This window comes from Equus caballus, chromosome 6 (assembly GCF_041296265.1).
Source record: "Equus caballus isolate H_3958 breed thoroughbred chromosome 6, TB-T2T, whole genome shotgun sequence".
NCBI classification, from domain to species: domain Eukaryota; kingdom Metazoa; phylum Chordata; class Mammalia; order Perissodactyla; family Equidae; genus Equus; species Equus caballus.
In genome coordinates, this window is record NC_091689.1 from 24,096,912 (window position 1) to 24,114,312 (window position 17,401).

General features: G+C 41.4%; 1 protein-coding gene and 2 long non-coding RNA genes across 5 annotated transcripts in view; 2 read left to right on the forward strand and 1 right to left on the reverse strand.

Moving 5' to 3' along the window:
* The window catches only part of UBE2F (ubiquitin conjugating enzyme E2 F (putative)), a 56,582-nt gene that overhangs the window by 18,403 nt on the left and 20,778 nt on the right, over positions 1-17,401 (forward strand). Inside the window, exons 4-5 of one of the 2 annotated variants that reach the window (XM_023642693.2) lie at positions 751-816; positions 16,680-16,747. In XM_023642693.2, coding sequence (XP_023498461.1) covers positions 751-816; positions 16,680-16,747 — 134 coding nt within the window. The remainder of the gene's footprint in view (positions 1-750; positions 817-16,679; positions 16,748-17,401) is intronic. The other variant, XM_023642694.2, reaches the window with a different exon arrangement.
* LOC138924599 (uncharacterized) lies at positions 6,665-8,162 on the forward strand. Its single transcript, XR_011439579.1, has 2 exons — positions 6,665-6,932; positions 7,848-8,162. It is a non-coding gene; the product is annotated as an uncharacterized lncRNA (long non-coding RNA).
* Positions 12,244-17,401, reverse strand: part of LOC138924600 (uncharacterized) — a 39,574-nt gene continuing 34,416 nt past the window's right edge. The window contains exon 4 of one of the 2 annotated variants that reach the window (XR_011439580.1): positions 12,244-12,622. This is a non-coding gene — a long non-coding RNA (uncharacterized lncRNA). The remainder of the gene's footprint in view (positions 12,623-17,401) is intronic. The other variant, XR_011439581.1, reaches the window with a different exon arrangement.

Below are 17,401 nucleotides of genomic sequence, written 5' to 3' on the forward strand. Positions count from 1 at the left end.
TGTTTACCATTCTCCGTATCATTTGTTTGAAGGAGGCAAATGTAGAATGTAGCCAACTTGCCCTGTCTGCACCACTAGCCATAGCTCTTCTCCCAGTGGCAACTCCTTGTGCTGATCCAGACTCCTGGTGTGGTACAGGTGGGCACAGAGCGTTGCCCTTGAGTCAGCAGAGCATTATCTCACCAACAGAGCAAGCCGAGTGACCGGTTGGATTTTGAAGATGTTAAAAAAAAAAAAGAATGCTGTGGTAACTGGTGGGAGCTAGCTTAGTTGGCACGCTTCTTTTTAACTTCCATTTGCTGTGATGGATATGAATGACTGTGGTGCTGGGTGAACAGACTAGAAGTTTGGCCTGGGTGTTTTTTCTGGTTTTTCCATGTTTAGTTAGCCTTTACCCAAATACAGTAATCTCCCTGAGGTATGATGTCTTCTTTCCAAAGTAAAGTACCATAATTCTTGAAATCAGTGGAAAGATCTCTAGTGTTAGTGACCATTTAAAGGTTGAAAGAAAACATCTCAATTTGGAATTAACTAGTAAAAGACAATGAGGAGGAAAACATGACAGAAATCACTGGTTTGCCATTTTAGCACATTGGCACGGTTATTATCAGACAGACAGCGAGGGGAGAGCACGGACCGAGTCTGTCCACTCCTCCCGCCACGTCCCCTTCACGGGGGCCTCCAGCTTGGCCTCCACGTGAGGACTGCTGCTGCCTCTCAGACCTTCCTGATGTGCTGTTTCTTTTGCAGGTACATGTAAAGTGCATTTTCCTGATCCAAACAAGCTTCATTGCTTTCAGCTAACTGTAACCCCAGGTAATATTCTTACGTATTTAAGTGTTAAAGTGATTTTCAAACAGCAGATTTTAAAGACTGCCCAAATCTGTAATCTTTGGCTTGATTTGTCCTCTAACTTTCTGAAAGTTGTGACAGTAATGACCATTCCCTATGAAGACGAGATATGTGCTTTGTAGTCAAATAAAGCATGGAAAGTGAGTCTGAGGCATTCGGCATATACTCCAGTGACTAGGTACAGACTTGAAGCGCTGACGTGAGTGCCTGCCGAGGCCATTGCCGTGTGGTGAAGAGTGTGAGCTGAAGTCATAACTGGGATCAGATCCTGCTCCGCCATCTAGTAACAGTGTGACCATGGTTAAATTAATAATCTCTTAGCCACAGCCCACCTAGCTACAAAGTGGAGATCGAGTGGGACCTATCGAATGGGACAGTTGTGAGGGTTAAATAGCTAATGTGCATGAAGCTCTTCGGCCCCCTGTGAGTCTGGCACACGGAAGCAGGCAGCAGATTACCAGCTGCCCCTGTTGGGACTGATAAGTGTGTAAGCTCCAAGTGCTCCAGGAGGGTCAGTCACATAGTTCTCCTCAGTCAGATAGGAGGATGGACTTGGGTTTCTTTTAGTTACAGTGCAGCTCCAAGGTTCCAACACCTTGCAGCCCCGAGGCCTTTACATCAGGCAGTGGGCACCAGGCCATAGCCACTGGTGCAGCTGTGGGATGGGTGGGGAAGGAAGAAGGGAGGACAGGGGCGATAACAAGAGGGGAGGGGAGTGCTGGGAGGAAATAGAGGGTGTTATTTTATTTGGGGGAGGGAAAGGGAGTGAGAAACTGAGAATAATGAGTCACGAGCTAATTAAAAAGTGAGAGAATGCAGAATTTCAGTAGGTGATAATGGTCCCACGGATAAGCCCTGACATGGTCTCCCTGCAGGTAGGATGGGTATTTTGTGTTTTATAATAGCAGGAGAAATCCCGTTTTCAAAAACGTGCTTGAAAACTTTTAAAAATTCATTTAATCCCTGTGGTGGTTCTAAGATGGCTCTGGGACATATGCGTAAATTCTTCCTGGTGCCATTTCTGCTAAGATAAGCGAATGCTAGCATAGAATTAATACCAGAACACTGTCCTGAGAAATGGGGCGTTCCACACGCCTGACGTCGAGAGATAACTGAGCTCAGGACTTTAAAGTAAGAAATTATGAAAATTGATTCTTTGGCTGCTTTCATAAAACACATTGCACGTCCTGCTGTTTTTAGTGAAGAGTATTGAGCACACTTCGATGTTTCTTGATGACTCAAGGTCACCGTTACGAACGTCATTTATTATTACTCTTAGGCAGTACACGGTGTTTTCAGAAATTATTGTAGTGGTGAAGATTGGTTCTCTGTTTACTAAGTCGTCTCAGACTTGCGTGTTTGTAGTAAAAAGTATTTTCTTCCCTCTGCCTTTCCAGGACATTTTCAGTGGCTGTCAGGGATTCTGTTGCTCTGCCTGCTGCCCAGGCTTGGGCTTTGGGGTCCTTTTCAGCCACTCAGAGACCTTTGTTGATTTTGCCAGGCTTGTTACTGTCTTACATGAGTGAGTTAGTGTTTCTTTCTTTTTCTTTTCTTTTTTTAACTGAAATTTTTTCCTGAGTTACATGGATGTTGTGATTATTGAGAGTATGTGTATGACACCATCTTTGATGTTCTTGTTTATGTTCTTGAAAACAGAGCACAATTGTTTGTTACAGTTTTGGCATTCACTGTTCCATCAGATGAAAAGATAACTTATGTTTTACTGCCTTAGCATTTATATTTACAGTAAGTGCACCTCAGGGACATTATCATCACATTGAGCTGTGTGCTCAACATGCTCTTCAGACACTGTGTGTAGGCCCTTATTTTGTGTTGCCAGTGAGTCAGAAAGCTGATGTGGTTCCTGCTGTCGTTATTAAAGGAAGCATGGCAGACATCTGCCAACCCTCAAAACTTGCCTAATATCGTGGTTTTTTAGAAACTTTTTGGAGTCATGCTCTTCTTAGTATTGAAAAAAAAAAATTATAGAGATATGCCTAAGTAGTAGTTTTAACAGTGTGAAGCAGATGGTTTTGAAACTGGCTCATTTGCATCCGGTCATCCTGGGGTGAGTCTGAAAACTCACGTAATATGTAATAAGACCCAGGTATTTGGGTGGTCAAGGGAGGGTTGCCTCTGCATCTGAAGCTCACAGCTCTTTACCTGGCTCCTGGCAAGATGGTTCCTCTTCATACTCGATAATGTTTGCATGGTTTTGTTTGTTTTTGGAATGTCCCTTTTTTGGAAATAGATGTACTCTTCAGAGAAAAGATGGAAATATAATTTGGTCATAGAGGAACAGAACTGAATTTAGGGGGAAAATAAGTCTCCACATCACGTCACAAAACAAGAGAAAATACTAGGAAGTAAAATGAAACAAGACAAAGCAAAACCCTAAAGACGGGCTGGAATGCCCCCGGAGTCCTCGTTGAAGTTAGAGGGACAGTCTGGGGCCGGGTCATAGTTGCCAGCTGACTTGTGGGGTCCTCCCAGCCTGCCCCACTGTGACGTGGTGGTTTTTAGGCAGAGGGGACCATGGGCTTAAATAACAGCTTGTTTGTTTAATTTTAGTTTTTACTTTTTAAATAAATTATACTGAGGTATAAAATTACAAACAAAATGTACTAATTTCAACTTGACAGTTTAATTAGTTTTGAAATATGTATACACCTGTGTAACTACAACCCCAGTGTAAAGATATTTCCAGCACTCTTGAAGTTCCCTTCTGCCTCTTTGCGGTCAATTCCTCACCCCCTGCTGCCCACCCCAGATTCCTTTTGATTTCTATTGCCATCAATTAGTTTTGTCAGTTCTTGAATTTCATATAAATGGAATTTTATATATCTACTCTTTGTCTCTGGCTTCTTTCATGTAACGTTTCTAAATTTATACATGTGGTGTATCAACAGTCTGTTCCTTTTTATTTCATTTTCCTATTGATGGATATTTGAATTCTTTCCAGCTTTTAGCTATGGTAAATAAGATTGCTATTAGCATTTTCATACCATCCTCGTTACACTCATATTTTTCATTTCTCGTCACTTTCACTTGAGTGAAATTTCTGAGTCATGGGAAAGATATGTTTAACTTTTTAAGATACTTTCTAAGGTGGTTGTACCATACACTGACCAGAAACGTATGAGACGTTCCAGATGTTCTACAGACTTTTCAGTGTTTGGGTGTGAAATAGTATCTCTCTGTGGGTTAATTTGCATTTCCCCAATGCCGGGATTTTGATTGAGACTGTTAACTGTGGATCAGTTTGGCAAGAAATGACATCTTAACAGTATTGAGTCTCCCAATCCGTGAGCATGGGGAATGTCTCCGTTTATTTCGATCTTCTTTAGTTTCTCTCAGCAGTATTTTGTAGTTTTCAGTGTAAAGGTCTTACAAATACTTTGTTAATTATATTACTAAGTATTTCATGTTTTCTGAAGCTGTTGTACGTGGTATTTTTAAAATTCCCACTTTACTGTTACTAGTATATAAAAATACGGTAGAGTTTCTAGTATATTGATTGTGTCCTCTACCTTGCTAAATTCACTTAGTAAACTCTAGTGACTTTTTAATATATTTTTAGGATTCCATGTCCCTGATCCTGATATCTGTAAATACGTTTTTACTTGTTTCTCACCAGTATGTATGCCTTTAATTTCTTTTTCTTATTGCACTGGCTATGACCTCCAGTACAGTGTTGAACAGAAATAGTGAGAGTTTATGTCTTTGCCTTGTTCCTCATCCTAGGGGGGAAAGTGTTCATTATCCACTGAATGTGGTGTTAGCTGTTGGGTTTTTTTTTTTAACATATCCTTTATCAGGTTGAAGTTTCTTTGTTTTCCTGGTTTGTTGAGAGTTTTTATCATAAATACAAGTTTTATTTTGTTTTGTTTTTTTTGCTGAGGAAGATTTGCCCTGAGCTAACATCTGTTGCCAATCTTCCTTTTTTTTTTTTTGCTTGAGGAGGATTAGCCTTCAGCTAATATCTGTGACAATCCTCCTCTACTTTTTTTTTTTTGTTTTTGTATGTGGTATGCCTCTACAGCTTGGCTGATCAGTAGAGTAGGTCTGCACCCAGATCTGAACCGTAAACCTAGGCCACCCAAGTGGAGTGTGCAGAACTTTAACCACTCAGCCATGGGGCCAGCCCCACATACTTACTGATTTTTGAATGTTGTTGCATCGACCTTGTATTCCTGCAATAAACCACACTTGGTTATGATATATTATCTGTTTTTTATATTGCTGGATTCATTTGCTAATATTTTGTTACAGAATTTTGTGTCAGCATTCATGAAGAATGTTGGTTTGTATTTTCCTTTTCTTGTAATTTCTTTGTCTGATTTTGGCATCAGGATAATGCTGGCATGGTAGAATAAATGAAGAAGTGTTCCCTCCTGTTTTCTGAAGGAGTTTGTGTAGGATTGGTACTATTTCTTCCTTAAATATTTGATAGAATTTACCAGTTAAGCCATCTGGACCTGGAGTTTTCTTTTTGGGAAAGTTGTTATTTATGAATTCAGTTTATTTAATAGATACAGAGTTATTTATCTGTTTTGTTAAGTCGGCTTTGATAATTTTTTTCTTTCAAGGAATTTGTTCACTTCACCTGAGTTTTAGAATTTATTGATATAAAAGTTGTTCAGAATATTCTCTTATTATTCTGCTAATGTCTGTAGGATCTGTGTTGATGCCCCCTTTTCTGTTCCTGATATTTGTAATTTGGGTCTTCTCTTTTCTCTTGATTGTGTTAGCTTGAGGTTTATCCAGTTGATCTTTGCAAAGAACTAGCTTTTGTTTTTCTCAGTTATTTGTCCATTTCATTGATCTCTGCTCTTATCTTTATTATTTCCTTCCTTGTACTTTGGGTTTAATTTGCTTTTCTTTTACCTTCATGGAAACTTGGATCATTGATTCAAAATAATTTTTTTTTAAAGCTATGTTGATTGAGGTCTAGGTTATATTCTTTTACTTTAGTGTAATGCTTTGAGTTTCACCCATGTTCTTACATTAATCAGTTTTCTGTGTGTTTTTCTGGATGAACTGTGTTCTGTTGTATGGGTGTATGCCGGTTTGTTTATCCATGCACAGGTGATGCCCCTTTGTGGTGTTTCCTCTTTGGGGCCGTTATGCATAAAGCTGCTATAAACCTTTGCATGCAGGTCTTATGTTTGTATTTTTCTCCTGGAGGTGGAGTTACTGGATCATGTGGTAAGAGTAAGTCTAACTTGATAAACACTACCATACTGTTTTCCAAAGTGAAAGTACTATTTTTCATTCCCACCAGCGATGAATGAGAATTCCAGTTACCTCACGTTCTTGCCAACAACTGGTATTGTCAATCTTTTCAATTTTAGCCACTCTGGGAGGAATGTATCTCATTATGACTTTAATTTGCATTTCCCTAACGACTAATGACGTTGAGTCTCTTTTCCTGTGCTTGTTTGCTGTCTGTATCTTCTTTGTTCAAGTGTCCATTCAAATATTTTGCCCATTTAAAAGTTGGATTGAGTGTCCCATTATTATTGAGCTGTAAGCTTTATGTACTTAGATATAAGTCCTTTATTAGATATGTGGTGGGTTTTTTATGGTTAATAACATCCTTCTAATTAATGTTAATATATAAAACTTCTGATTAGGGAATTCTATAGCTACACTGTAAATCTTGTACATTTATGTGTATAACAAATTTTTAAATGTGTTGATTCTTAGATTATTCATGTTTTCTTAATTTAAACATTTAATTTATAAAAACTGCCTAACTGGTGCATGATAATAAAGTATGGCTTACGTTGATTTGTCTCTTATCCCTGTTATGTTTGGTTAGAGGTTTTTCTTAGCATCGTTTCAGAGCTTTGGAGTTGTAGAAAGAAGAGTTTCTAAATGTGACATGAAGTAAGATCTCAATTTCTGAGTGAAGAAATATGTTTGGTAAGCCTGAAACACAAGTTTGGTTCCACACATGAACATTTTGGAACAACATTTCAATAATCCTGGAGATTTTAAGGGATTTGGAAATGGAGCAGAGCACTGAAGCACGCCTTTCAGCTGGACCAACATCCCGATCTTGAAGTGGCTTCTGGGTAGTTTACTGTTGATCTGTCAAGGTTTCAGACACAGAGAGTGTATACTCATCCCTGGTTCTTTCTAGGTTGATTTTTAACTTTAATATGGAGATAACCATTACTAAGGGATAAATTTGAGGAGGAACAGACTTTGCTGGGGGTGTCTTTTCTTTCAAATAACCCTACAAATACAGATGGTAATTCTTGTTTTATATATAATGGAAATGTGGTGTGAGCTCTTAAGACAGTTATCTGCCTTAGCATTAGCTAACTTTTGTTAGGAAAACATTCACTGCTCTTTTCTTGCTCCTTCCAAGAGCTCTGTTGATGTGATGCTTCTTTGCTTACCATCCTGCTGAGTCAGTGACTTGTCGAATGACACACACTGTGCTTACACTGATTTCTGCCCTCTGCCTCGCACATAACACTGCGGCAAACTCTCATGGGATGCTCAGGCTTCCTGGAGTGAGTGTGACATTAAATGTCTGACTTATGTTTTAAAAGCCATTCATTACCATGGTTAAAAGTATGGTGTGACGGTCACCAGTAAAAATGTATATAATCCGTATAAAATATCCCAAAACATGCTGTTCACATGTTAAGCTTCTGAGCATTGTAAAAATTGCCAGCACTCTTTCAGCTTCCTGTTCTACCTGGTAGTGCCTTTTATGTGGCATAGGCTTTTTCTTTATCTTTTTCAAAAATCATGATTAGCGAGGTAGGATTTACAGACAGTAAATTCACCGTTCTTAGGTGTACAGTTCTCTGCATTTTGACAAACACAGTCATGTAACCACCAGCACAGTCGAGATATAGACTGTTCCATCAGCTCAGAGAGTTCTCTCGCCCCTTTGTTGTCAGCATCCTCTTCCCACCTCCAGCCCCTGGCAGTCACTGATCTGATTCCTGTCCCTGTCGTTTTGTCTTTTCCAGAATGTCATATAAATGGACCCAAACAGTATGTAGCATTTTGTATATGGCTGCTTTTACTTAGCATAATGCTTTCAAGATTCATCCATGTTGTTGCATGTATTATTATTTCCACTGGCCATTGCTGACGTTGAAGATGGAGGAAGGGGCCATGAGCCAAGGAATACAGGTGGCCTCTTGAAGCTGGAAAATGAAGGAAATGAATTTTCCCTAGAGCCCCCAGAAAGGAACGCAGCCCTGACAACTCTTTGATTTTAGCCCAGTGAGACCCATTTTGGACTTCTAACCTACAGAAGATAATAAATTTGTATTGTCTAAGCCACTGAGTGTGTGGTAATTTATTATGGCAACAATTCAGAACTAAAATAAATAGTTGTGCTTTTTATGTCTTAAGAAGTCTTTGTCTAAGAAATATAAAGATTTCCTCCAATTAAAGTAGTTTTATAGCTTTAGGTTTTACAATTAGGTCTGCAGTCCATTTTGAGTTAATTTTTACGTATGGTCTAAGATAAGGGTCTAGTTTCTCCCCCTCCCCTCTCATCCAAGAATGAATGGGTAAGTGCTCCCTTCTATTTCCTGGAAAAAAGTTTATGTAGAATTAGTATTAATTCTTTATCAAATGATAGACGTCACCAGTGAAGCCACCTAGGTCTGGAATGTTGTTTTTGTGGCAAGATTTTAAGTATGAATAGTGTTTCTTTAATAGATGTAGGGCCATTTACGTATTTATTCTTGAGTGAACTTTGGTAATTTGTGTATCCCAAGGAATTTGTGTATATCATCCCCCATTTTCAAGTTTACTGGTATAAGGTTGCTCTTGATATTTTCTGATCCTTTTAAGTTCTGTAGGTTCTCTATTGATATCCCTTCTTTAATTCCTGGTATGGAAAATTTGTGTTTTCTTTTTGGCTTATCAGGTTAGCAGGAGGATTATTAATTTTGTTGATCTCAACCAGCTTTTGGCCTCATTGATTTTCCTCTAATATTTTTTGTTTTCTACTCATATTTGTTATTTCCTTTTTTGTGCTTATTTTCAGTTTAATTTGCTCTTCTTTTTCTAGTTCTTAAGATGGAAGTTTAGACAGATAATAGTGTATTTCTATTTCCCCCTCCCAACCTTTATTTTATAGTTCTCATTTACTTTACAGATGTTATAATCCAGAATACTTTGTTTTTATCTTCGCTTTAAACAGTCTATTTTCTTAATATATTTCTCAATATATTTACCATTTGTGACCTTCAATCCTTTTTGTAGATCTGAGTTTCCATCTGTTATTTTCCTTCTGCCTGCAGAACATCCTTGGATTTTTTTTTTGTAGTGCAGGTTTGCTGATGATGAATTCTGCCAGCTTGCTGAATATTGAATTCTTAAGTTGACAATTTCAGCATTTTAAGGCTATCATTCTACTGCCTTCTGACTTATTTTTTTCTTCTAAGTAGTTTGTGGTAGTTCTTTGTTTCGCTTTATGGGATGTGCATTTTATTCTCTGGCTGCTTTTAAGATGGTCTCTTTATCACAGTTTTCAACAGTGAGATTATAATGTGCTTTGATGTGGTTTTCTTTCTGTGTATCTCACTTGGGGTTTATTGAGCTTTTTGGATCAGTGAGTTATAGTTTTCATCAAATGTAGAAATAGTTTGACCAACATTTCTTTAAATATTTTTTCTATAATCTTCTTCTGGGACTCCAATTGTGTATATTAATATCTCTTACATATATATTACTTCTGCATATAAATTATACCTCCATTGGGTCACAAGGTTTTGTTTGCTTTCTTTCTGTGCTTCCTTGTGGATAATTTCTATTTCTCTATTGTCTGATTTGTTGTAAAGCTCATCCAGTGAAGTTTTCGTTTCAGATAATATGTTTTTCAGCTATTGATGTTCTGTTTGCTTCTTTTTTTATTTTTTCCATTTCTTTCTTCATTATGTCCATAGTTTCCTCTAAATCTCAGCATCTCTTTATAGCAGCTGACTTAGTGTCTGTCTGCAGCTCCATGTTGGCTTCCCGACCCCCATGTCACAGCTGAGTACCCGCCTGCTGCCACTGCCCTGCCATCCTCCCCCAGCCCTGCCCACAGGCTCCTCACTGCCCTGCCCTCCTCCCCTCCATGGCTCCAGTCCTCACATCTGTAGCTGGCTCATTGTAGTCCTGCCTCCTACTCTGTTCCCAGTCTGCCTTCCTCGTCTACACTGTCTCTCTCCCTCTCTCTCTCCTCTTTGTCTTCCCTTACCCTGCCCATCCTCAGATCCCAGCTAAACAGGCTGATTTGAAGCGCCTCTGCCACCTACTAGCTATGGGGCTGTAGCCTGTTACTTAATCCATGTGCCTCAGTTTCTTCTTTAAAGCAGTAATGTGCCCATCCCACCAACTGGGTGAGTGATGTGTGCACAGCATATGGTGTGTGCTCCACGTGTCCACGTGCTTGTTACTGCGGTGGTTGTTGTTCTTATTTTCCATTCTTATCTAGTGGCACACCCCCAAGCTTTCCCTGAATAATTCAACCCACACCAGCTTTTCCTCTTAAATGAACTGACTTCACGTGTGGTCAGGGTCGCACAGTTTGTCTTCACGTATTTTAATATTGGGGTGGGTAAACTAGGCCTGTGAGCCAGATCCCACCCTGGGCCAGTTTTTGTGCAGCCTTCAAGCTGAGAATGGTTTTTGCATTTTAAAGGATTATTTAAAAAAATAAAATAAAATAATATGTGACCGGGACCTACAACCCAAAGCCTGAAATGCTTACTGTCTGGCCCTTTACAGAAAAAGTTTGCCAACCCCGATCTGCAAGCTCATCTTGGCAGGGACGGTGTTTTTCCTGCCTTTTAAGTTTAAAATTTGCATAGAGTGTTATTTCCAGTGTGCTGTAAATATTGACATTTAAAAATAAAAGTATTATATTACTCTTTAAAGTGTTTTCAGTAGACTCTAAATACCATGGATACACCCACCATTGTGCATATTTTTAAAAATATGAACAAGCTCTACTTCAGTGGTGGGAAAATGTTCATTGTTGCTTTTTCCAAAAAAACACTCAGTTTTATTCCACTTGTCCCAAGGAACTTTATTCTAAACGTTTTTGTGCTTGTGAGTATTTTGTCACCCTGTCATACTGTTCTGTAACTATATATATTTGATTATTTTAAAAGCTCCTTTAACTGTAAGACTCTTAGTTGGTAAGCTTTTTCCTTTGGACATTTGTTAGTTATTGTTAGTACCAGCTTCTGGCTCCTGGTGTTCCTTCTTTGCCACTGCCTGCCTCTCCTGTCCCAAATCATGACCCTCTAAGTGGGGGTACCTCAAAGGCCTCGTCCTCTCCTTGGACCTCCACAGTCAGGTCCCCAGGGACCTTACCACTTCATGAAATCTAAATGTTTCTCTACACTGAACACCTCCCAAACTGCTCTCATCCAGCCCCAACATCTCCCCCTCACTCCAGAATGATCTGTCAGCTGCTGATCAACGCTGATCAATTTTGACATGAAATCTCAAATAAACGTGTCTGATGTTGACCTTCGTGCACTTGTATCCTCAGCAGGCTTTTTATCTTTGCAATGGCAACTCTGCCCTTTCCATCACAGGGTCTAAGATCCTAGATCTTCTTTGACTCCTTCCTTCCCTGCCCCACGCCTAATCTGTCAGCAAATCCTGGTGTGCTACCATCTAGATATTTCCACTTCCTCTGCTCCCACCCTGGTCCCAACCAGCATAACCTCTCTCCTGGATTATTATTGTAACAAATATCCTCCAAGGGGCTCTGGGCCTGTGATCTGTTCACATGATCCTGTCCCTCTTCTGTTCAGACCCCTCTCATCACTGCCCACCTCACTCGGAATAAAAGCCAGCGCACTTACAGTGGCCTGCAAGGCCAGGCTGTTAGGTCTCGGCCTCAGCTCTTCCTTCCCCTGCCTCGCTGTCTGGCCTTGCAGTGTTCCCTGAACACACCGAGCCCTCTTGTGGGCCTCCCCCAGCTTCTCCTGCCTGGGGAGTTCTCTGCGCTGATGTCCTCCTTCAACTTCGCTGCCTCCAACCAACCTGTTTAAAATTGCAACCCATCCCACTCCTCCTCCCTTAGCTCTTTTCACCTTATACTATATAATTATTTATTTCATCTCCTTTCCACTAGAATGTAAGCTTCCTAAGGGCAGGAGGATCTCACTGATGTGTCACCAGTTCCTAGAACAGTGCCTGCTGTGTTGTAGGCACTCGTCAGATACCTGTTGAATGAGTAACGACTTCAGCAATGTGTCGTGAGCTTTGGTGGTTATTAAACATAAAAAAGCATTTCATCTGAAATGTATCTGAGAATGATGGGTTACTGTCAGCATTTTTCTCTGATTTAGTGGATGTACTTGTGAATGAATATTACTTTATGCTAGAAAGAAGGTTCAATATCAGTTTTCTTCCTTCATTTTGTCTTTATAGATGTAGACACTGAGATCTGCTTGTTCACCTAAATAAGTAGATGGACATGGAAGGTGTTTTGTTACAGCTGTGTTGTTCTGTCCTTGGACTTCAAAGTCAGAGGCCAAAAATCACATAAGATATTTTCATGATCTTTCAGCTGACTACTAGATGAGTTTCCTTCTTCCATTTTGTTGAAAGCAGAGAAGTGGAAACCACCCGACTTGGAAAATGCTTTACAAACCCAATCATTAGAGTCCTTTCACGTCCGTTTCTGAGGTGTGCACCAAAACCGCTCTCCAAGCCCTCCAAGGCCTGCCAGCTGACCACTAACCATACGTGCCACTCTTCACTTGGAGGCACCTTGTTAGACCTGAAATACCCGGAAAGAGTAGAGAAAATCGTGACATTGTTAATTCCATCATACCCTTATCAATATAATATACTAAAAACTTATCACATACTTTATATCTTCTTCAAAAGCTTGAAGCTGCAGAGTTAGATCATTCCATTTATCAGAAATAACTGCCATGTGCGTTAATAAGCAGAACCAGTTCTTATTGTCAGACCAGTCAGCAGTCAGAGTCACTCTGTCTTGGGCAAAGTCTTTCTTCCCTTTTCATCTCTGAGATGTGCCTCTGATGGTCATCTCACTCCTGAGTTTAATTCCTAGTGAGGGTGAGGCATGGAGCTGGTCACCTGTTGCTTATTGGCACCCTCTTTGCCTGCTTCTCGTGGGGGTGATGCATTCTTTTACAGTTGTCTAGGGGCTGAAGTTACTAAATGAAATTTTAATCATCCCTACTGTCAGACTCCACAATATGTTTGAATTCAAGACATTCCAACATGAGCCGGGGTATCTTATTTATAATGCCATGCTTTGCCCTTAACAGAAATGGATGTAGGATAGGGAACTGCACAACCCTACCGTAATGCCTCAAGTCAAGGAGCTTTGCTGTACCAGTGCATTGCATGGTCCTTTTGTCCTCTGGGATTTTTTTATGCCTTGGGGCAGTGCATCATAGTAAGAGGATAGATTAGCAGTAGGCCTTCTTTTACAAGTGGGAGAAAGATTGGAAGAGGAGGTGGGAAAGGACAGCTGCATGACTCCTTGAGCTCAAGAGCACCGTCAGGCAGGTTCATTTTAGGACAGAGCACATATGGACACTGGCCACTAGAAATGGATCCTCTTAAAGCTGTTTGTGCCCACATACCCTTTGGACAGTCTGTCCTCCCAGGGATCTCCGTAACCTAGCTGGAAGACCCTGTTGTCTGGTTCCTGGAAGGCAGCAGGGGGTGGGCTCCTGGACGCAAGAGGAGAGAGGGGCACTTCTTCTCATTGTAACCCTTGAGGGGTGGGGACATGCTGGCTGATGGAGAGCTGGGTGCCAGGAACTTTCCCTACTGCGTTTCATTGCTGTACTTGAACACCCAGTGATAGGAGCAGCAGGACATTTTCAGCTACCACAGCCGCGGATGGTGACAGAGTTGGCCCGCCCTAGATTTGGATGTGGTGCTCTGGGCCATGGTGCGCACTGGGTTACAGACACTGTATGTGAACCCTCTGCCCACTGGCTCCAGAGTTGAGCAGGGCTTTCTCCACTCTCCACCCTGCCGAGTGCAAGCTTGAGAGCCAGACCCAGAAGGTGAATCAGTGAGAACTCTTCAACTGAGGTCTTCATGGAGAATATCACAGTAAATGAGACATGCTCTTGGGTTTCATCTCAGTCTAGGCTGCTCCCCTTCTGCTTTTTAAGTTGGACTATGGAGTTTCTGGGCAAATTCAGTAATAAATAAGCAGACTAGATAAGGTCCAAAAACTATGTGGCTTAGAAGAGGGAAAAACAAGTACTGGCTCAGAAGTAGATCTTTTTCCTGAAAGAGATTTATTCCATGAAATGGAAGAAAAAAAATTAGAACAGACTGCTCTCTATTTTCAATGAGTTCAGAGATGATAGAATTCTAATCATTATTAAATGAGAATTGCTCTGTGGCAGAGGAATATGGTCAAGTCAGTACCACATTAGACCAAATCACAGTTTCTTTGGCACCGGTAGGTGGTAGAGTTGAAACTATAGGATCAGTGAAGTGCAAAGCCAACTGGAGAAGTATGGCGATGGAATGGCCAGAGCACAGCCTTGAGGATGAAGCAGAGCACAGCAGGTGCAGCGCTGACGGCCGAAAGCCGCCGTGGTGATTCGTAGAGCGCCACATGGTGTGAGGAGCCTGATGTTAGACTGCTGTGTGCGGTGATCAGTACAGAAAACGGGCAACGTCCACAGAGCCTGTGGTGAACGCGGGTGTGCTCTGAGTGTCTTATACCTACAATTTCACTTATTTCAAAAGTTGTTCAATCTGGAGTTGAATTTTTCCCCAAAAAATATCTTTTCCAAAGAACTAATACTGTCAGTCACTAATGCAAGTGTGTTTATAAGCACTAGAAATAGACATATCAAATGAGTGGGGGAAGGATAGAACCGTAAATGCGGTAGGGTTAGGCAAGCAATTAGAAAAAATGCACCACCTTATTCTGTATAATAAACTCTAGATGAATGAATGAGCTGATGAAGTACATGAAACTGTAAGATTACCAGGGGGAAATACAGAAATATTTCAATAATCCTGGTTGGGAAAGACCTTTTTAAGCATAATACCAAAGACAGAAACCACGGAAAGAAAGACTGGCGGCTTAAAAATGAAAGCCAGTTGAACAACAAAATCAAAAGGCAAACAGCAGACTAAGAAACATGGTTAAACAAATATAAAGGGCGAAGGTTAATCTTCTTAAGAACTTTTTTATGTTGGTAGTTAAGAGATTAATTCCTCAGTAATAAAAGAAGAGTTAAAGAACATTAACCATTCAGTTCTTACAAGAAAAAATATACAAGTGACCAATAATATGAAATAAATTTCAGTCTCACGAGTATTCATCAGATGAATGTAAAATAAACAGGGAAGTAGGGGCCGGCCCTGTGGCCGAGTGGTTAAGTTTGCACGCTCCGCTGCCGCGGCCCAGGGTTTCACCGGTTCGGATCCTGGGTGCGGACATGGCACCATTTGTGAGGCCATGTTGAGGCAGCATTCCATGTGCCACAACTAGAAGGACCTGCAACTAAGATATACAACTATGTACCGGGGGGAGTTGGGGAGATAAAGCAGGAGAAAAAAAAAAAAGGTTGGCAACAGTTGTTAGCTCAGGTGCCAATCTTAAAAAAACAACAACAAGGAAGTAGTATTTCTCTTCTGTGGCACTGGCAAAGCGGAAAAACACTGGGGGCCAGGTAATGCCAGTTTTAACTGCTGGACCACATAAATGTTGATGCAATCTCAAAACTCTTAAGAAACTTTTTTTTAGTGATGAGTTGAGACTAACAACGTGTTCATTTAAGTGTTCATTTTATATAAGAAACTGAGGGAAACAGTAAGATGTAGTATTGCTGATTTGTTCACAGTGATAAATACTGAAGGAAGTTGAACCTTCATTTTAAAGATGGAGTTAATTTTGTGAAATTGTGAAATTTAGAGTAATTTAATTCCTGGGGGTATTTCTAGGCTCATGGCAGCATGAGTGGTGTTTACAGGGCAGAGCCAAGGTCACCTACAGGCCAAGCTCACCTGTGGGCCAGGCTCACCTGCAGCCGACTCCAGAAGAGGCAGAGGCAGGTGGCACAATCAAGAGGGTGGGGTCTGCAGACCTGAGGGACGGTGTGGCAGTGCCCCTCCGACCCTGGACATCCTGCATGCCTGCCAGCCCCTGTTCAGAGGGCCTGCTCTGTTCTGAAGGCTGTCCCAGCACTCAGCCAGGCAGCCCGCCCACAGCTGTGGACTGGGCACATGTGCCGGGGCAGCAGTTTTCTCTGGTTCACTGCTGTGCCCCCGTGGTCTGGGGCAGGGCCCGGCACAGGATCCGTGCTCTGCACGTTTAATGCATGGTCAAAGCCAGGTGCCAGGCACTGGGAATACAGCAGTCGATGCTAGTCCGCCTCCCCCTAGGAACTGACATTCTCAGGGGGAGGCCAGCAGCAAACAGATGGGCACGCAGCTTAAACGGGGCGGGTACCTGTTGTGAGCTGTGTTGAAGGGATACACCGGGTGTTGCGATGTGGAAAACGCTGGGGCCGAGGTGAGAGAGGGGGCTGCTTAGGTCGAGTGTACCAAGAGACTGCAGAAGAGAAGGAGCAGCCATCCAGAAGGATGCCCACCCTTTCCCAAGGGCCCATGCCTGTGGGGAACGCACAGCAGGTGGGCCGGGTGGAGCCTTCTATATTAATCAGGTCAGGGGCAGGGTGTGGTGAAGTGACTGAGGAACCCTGCAGTCCTATTTTAAATTCTTAATTCTCTGTATTTGCCATATCCTAACGTAGTGTTTGCTTTCTGTTTCCTTATTTTAATTTAAAGGATTTTTTGTTTTGTTTTGTGTTTTTTGATAGATGAGGGTTACTACCAGGGTGGAAAATTTCAGTTTGAAACTGAAGTTCCTGATGCGTACAACATGGTGGTGAGTAGCCTGCGCTTGAGCGGATGCTTCCCCTTTGCGTGGCTGGTGGCGTCCCAGGGCCCAGCCCTGTGCCCACGTTGGGTGCACGTGTTACCTGTTACCCGCCCTGTCCTGGGCCTGAGCACAAAATTGCTGATATTTCTGTAGTTAGTGTCACTCGTCAGCAGTATTTAAAAGAGTTTCAGTAGAGAGGTTCATTTTTTCAACAAATATTTGTGAGTACTGCATGCCAGGCATTCTGCACTGGGCATCCAGCTCTGCTAAGGTCATAGTAACTGTCCTGAGGTGGGCACCTTTCCTGGGAGCTGCTCGTGTGTTTCGTGTCAGTCTTATTTGTAAAATTCTGGCACTGAAGAAAAAAGCGTTTTTTTAAAAAATCATAGTTTTGTTTATAGTATAACACCAAAATTCCATAAGTGTATAAAATGTGTATTTCAGAATTTTAGAAAAGAAAACAACTCGTAGTTTTAAACTATAAGTAATTTATACCCATGGCTACATGTTAATCCCTCCAGGACCCTTCCAGGTAATAATTGTACCAAGTCGATTACATTCTGTCTTTGCTCTTAAGGAACTTACTGACCAGTTAGGAAGGGGAGAGAAAGTGTAGAAAGGGATCATAAAGTGATAAAAGTGGTAGGTAAGTCATGGACA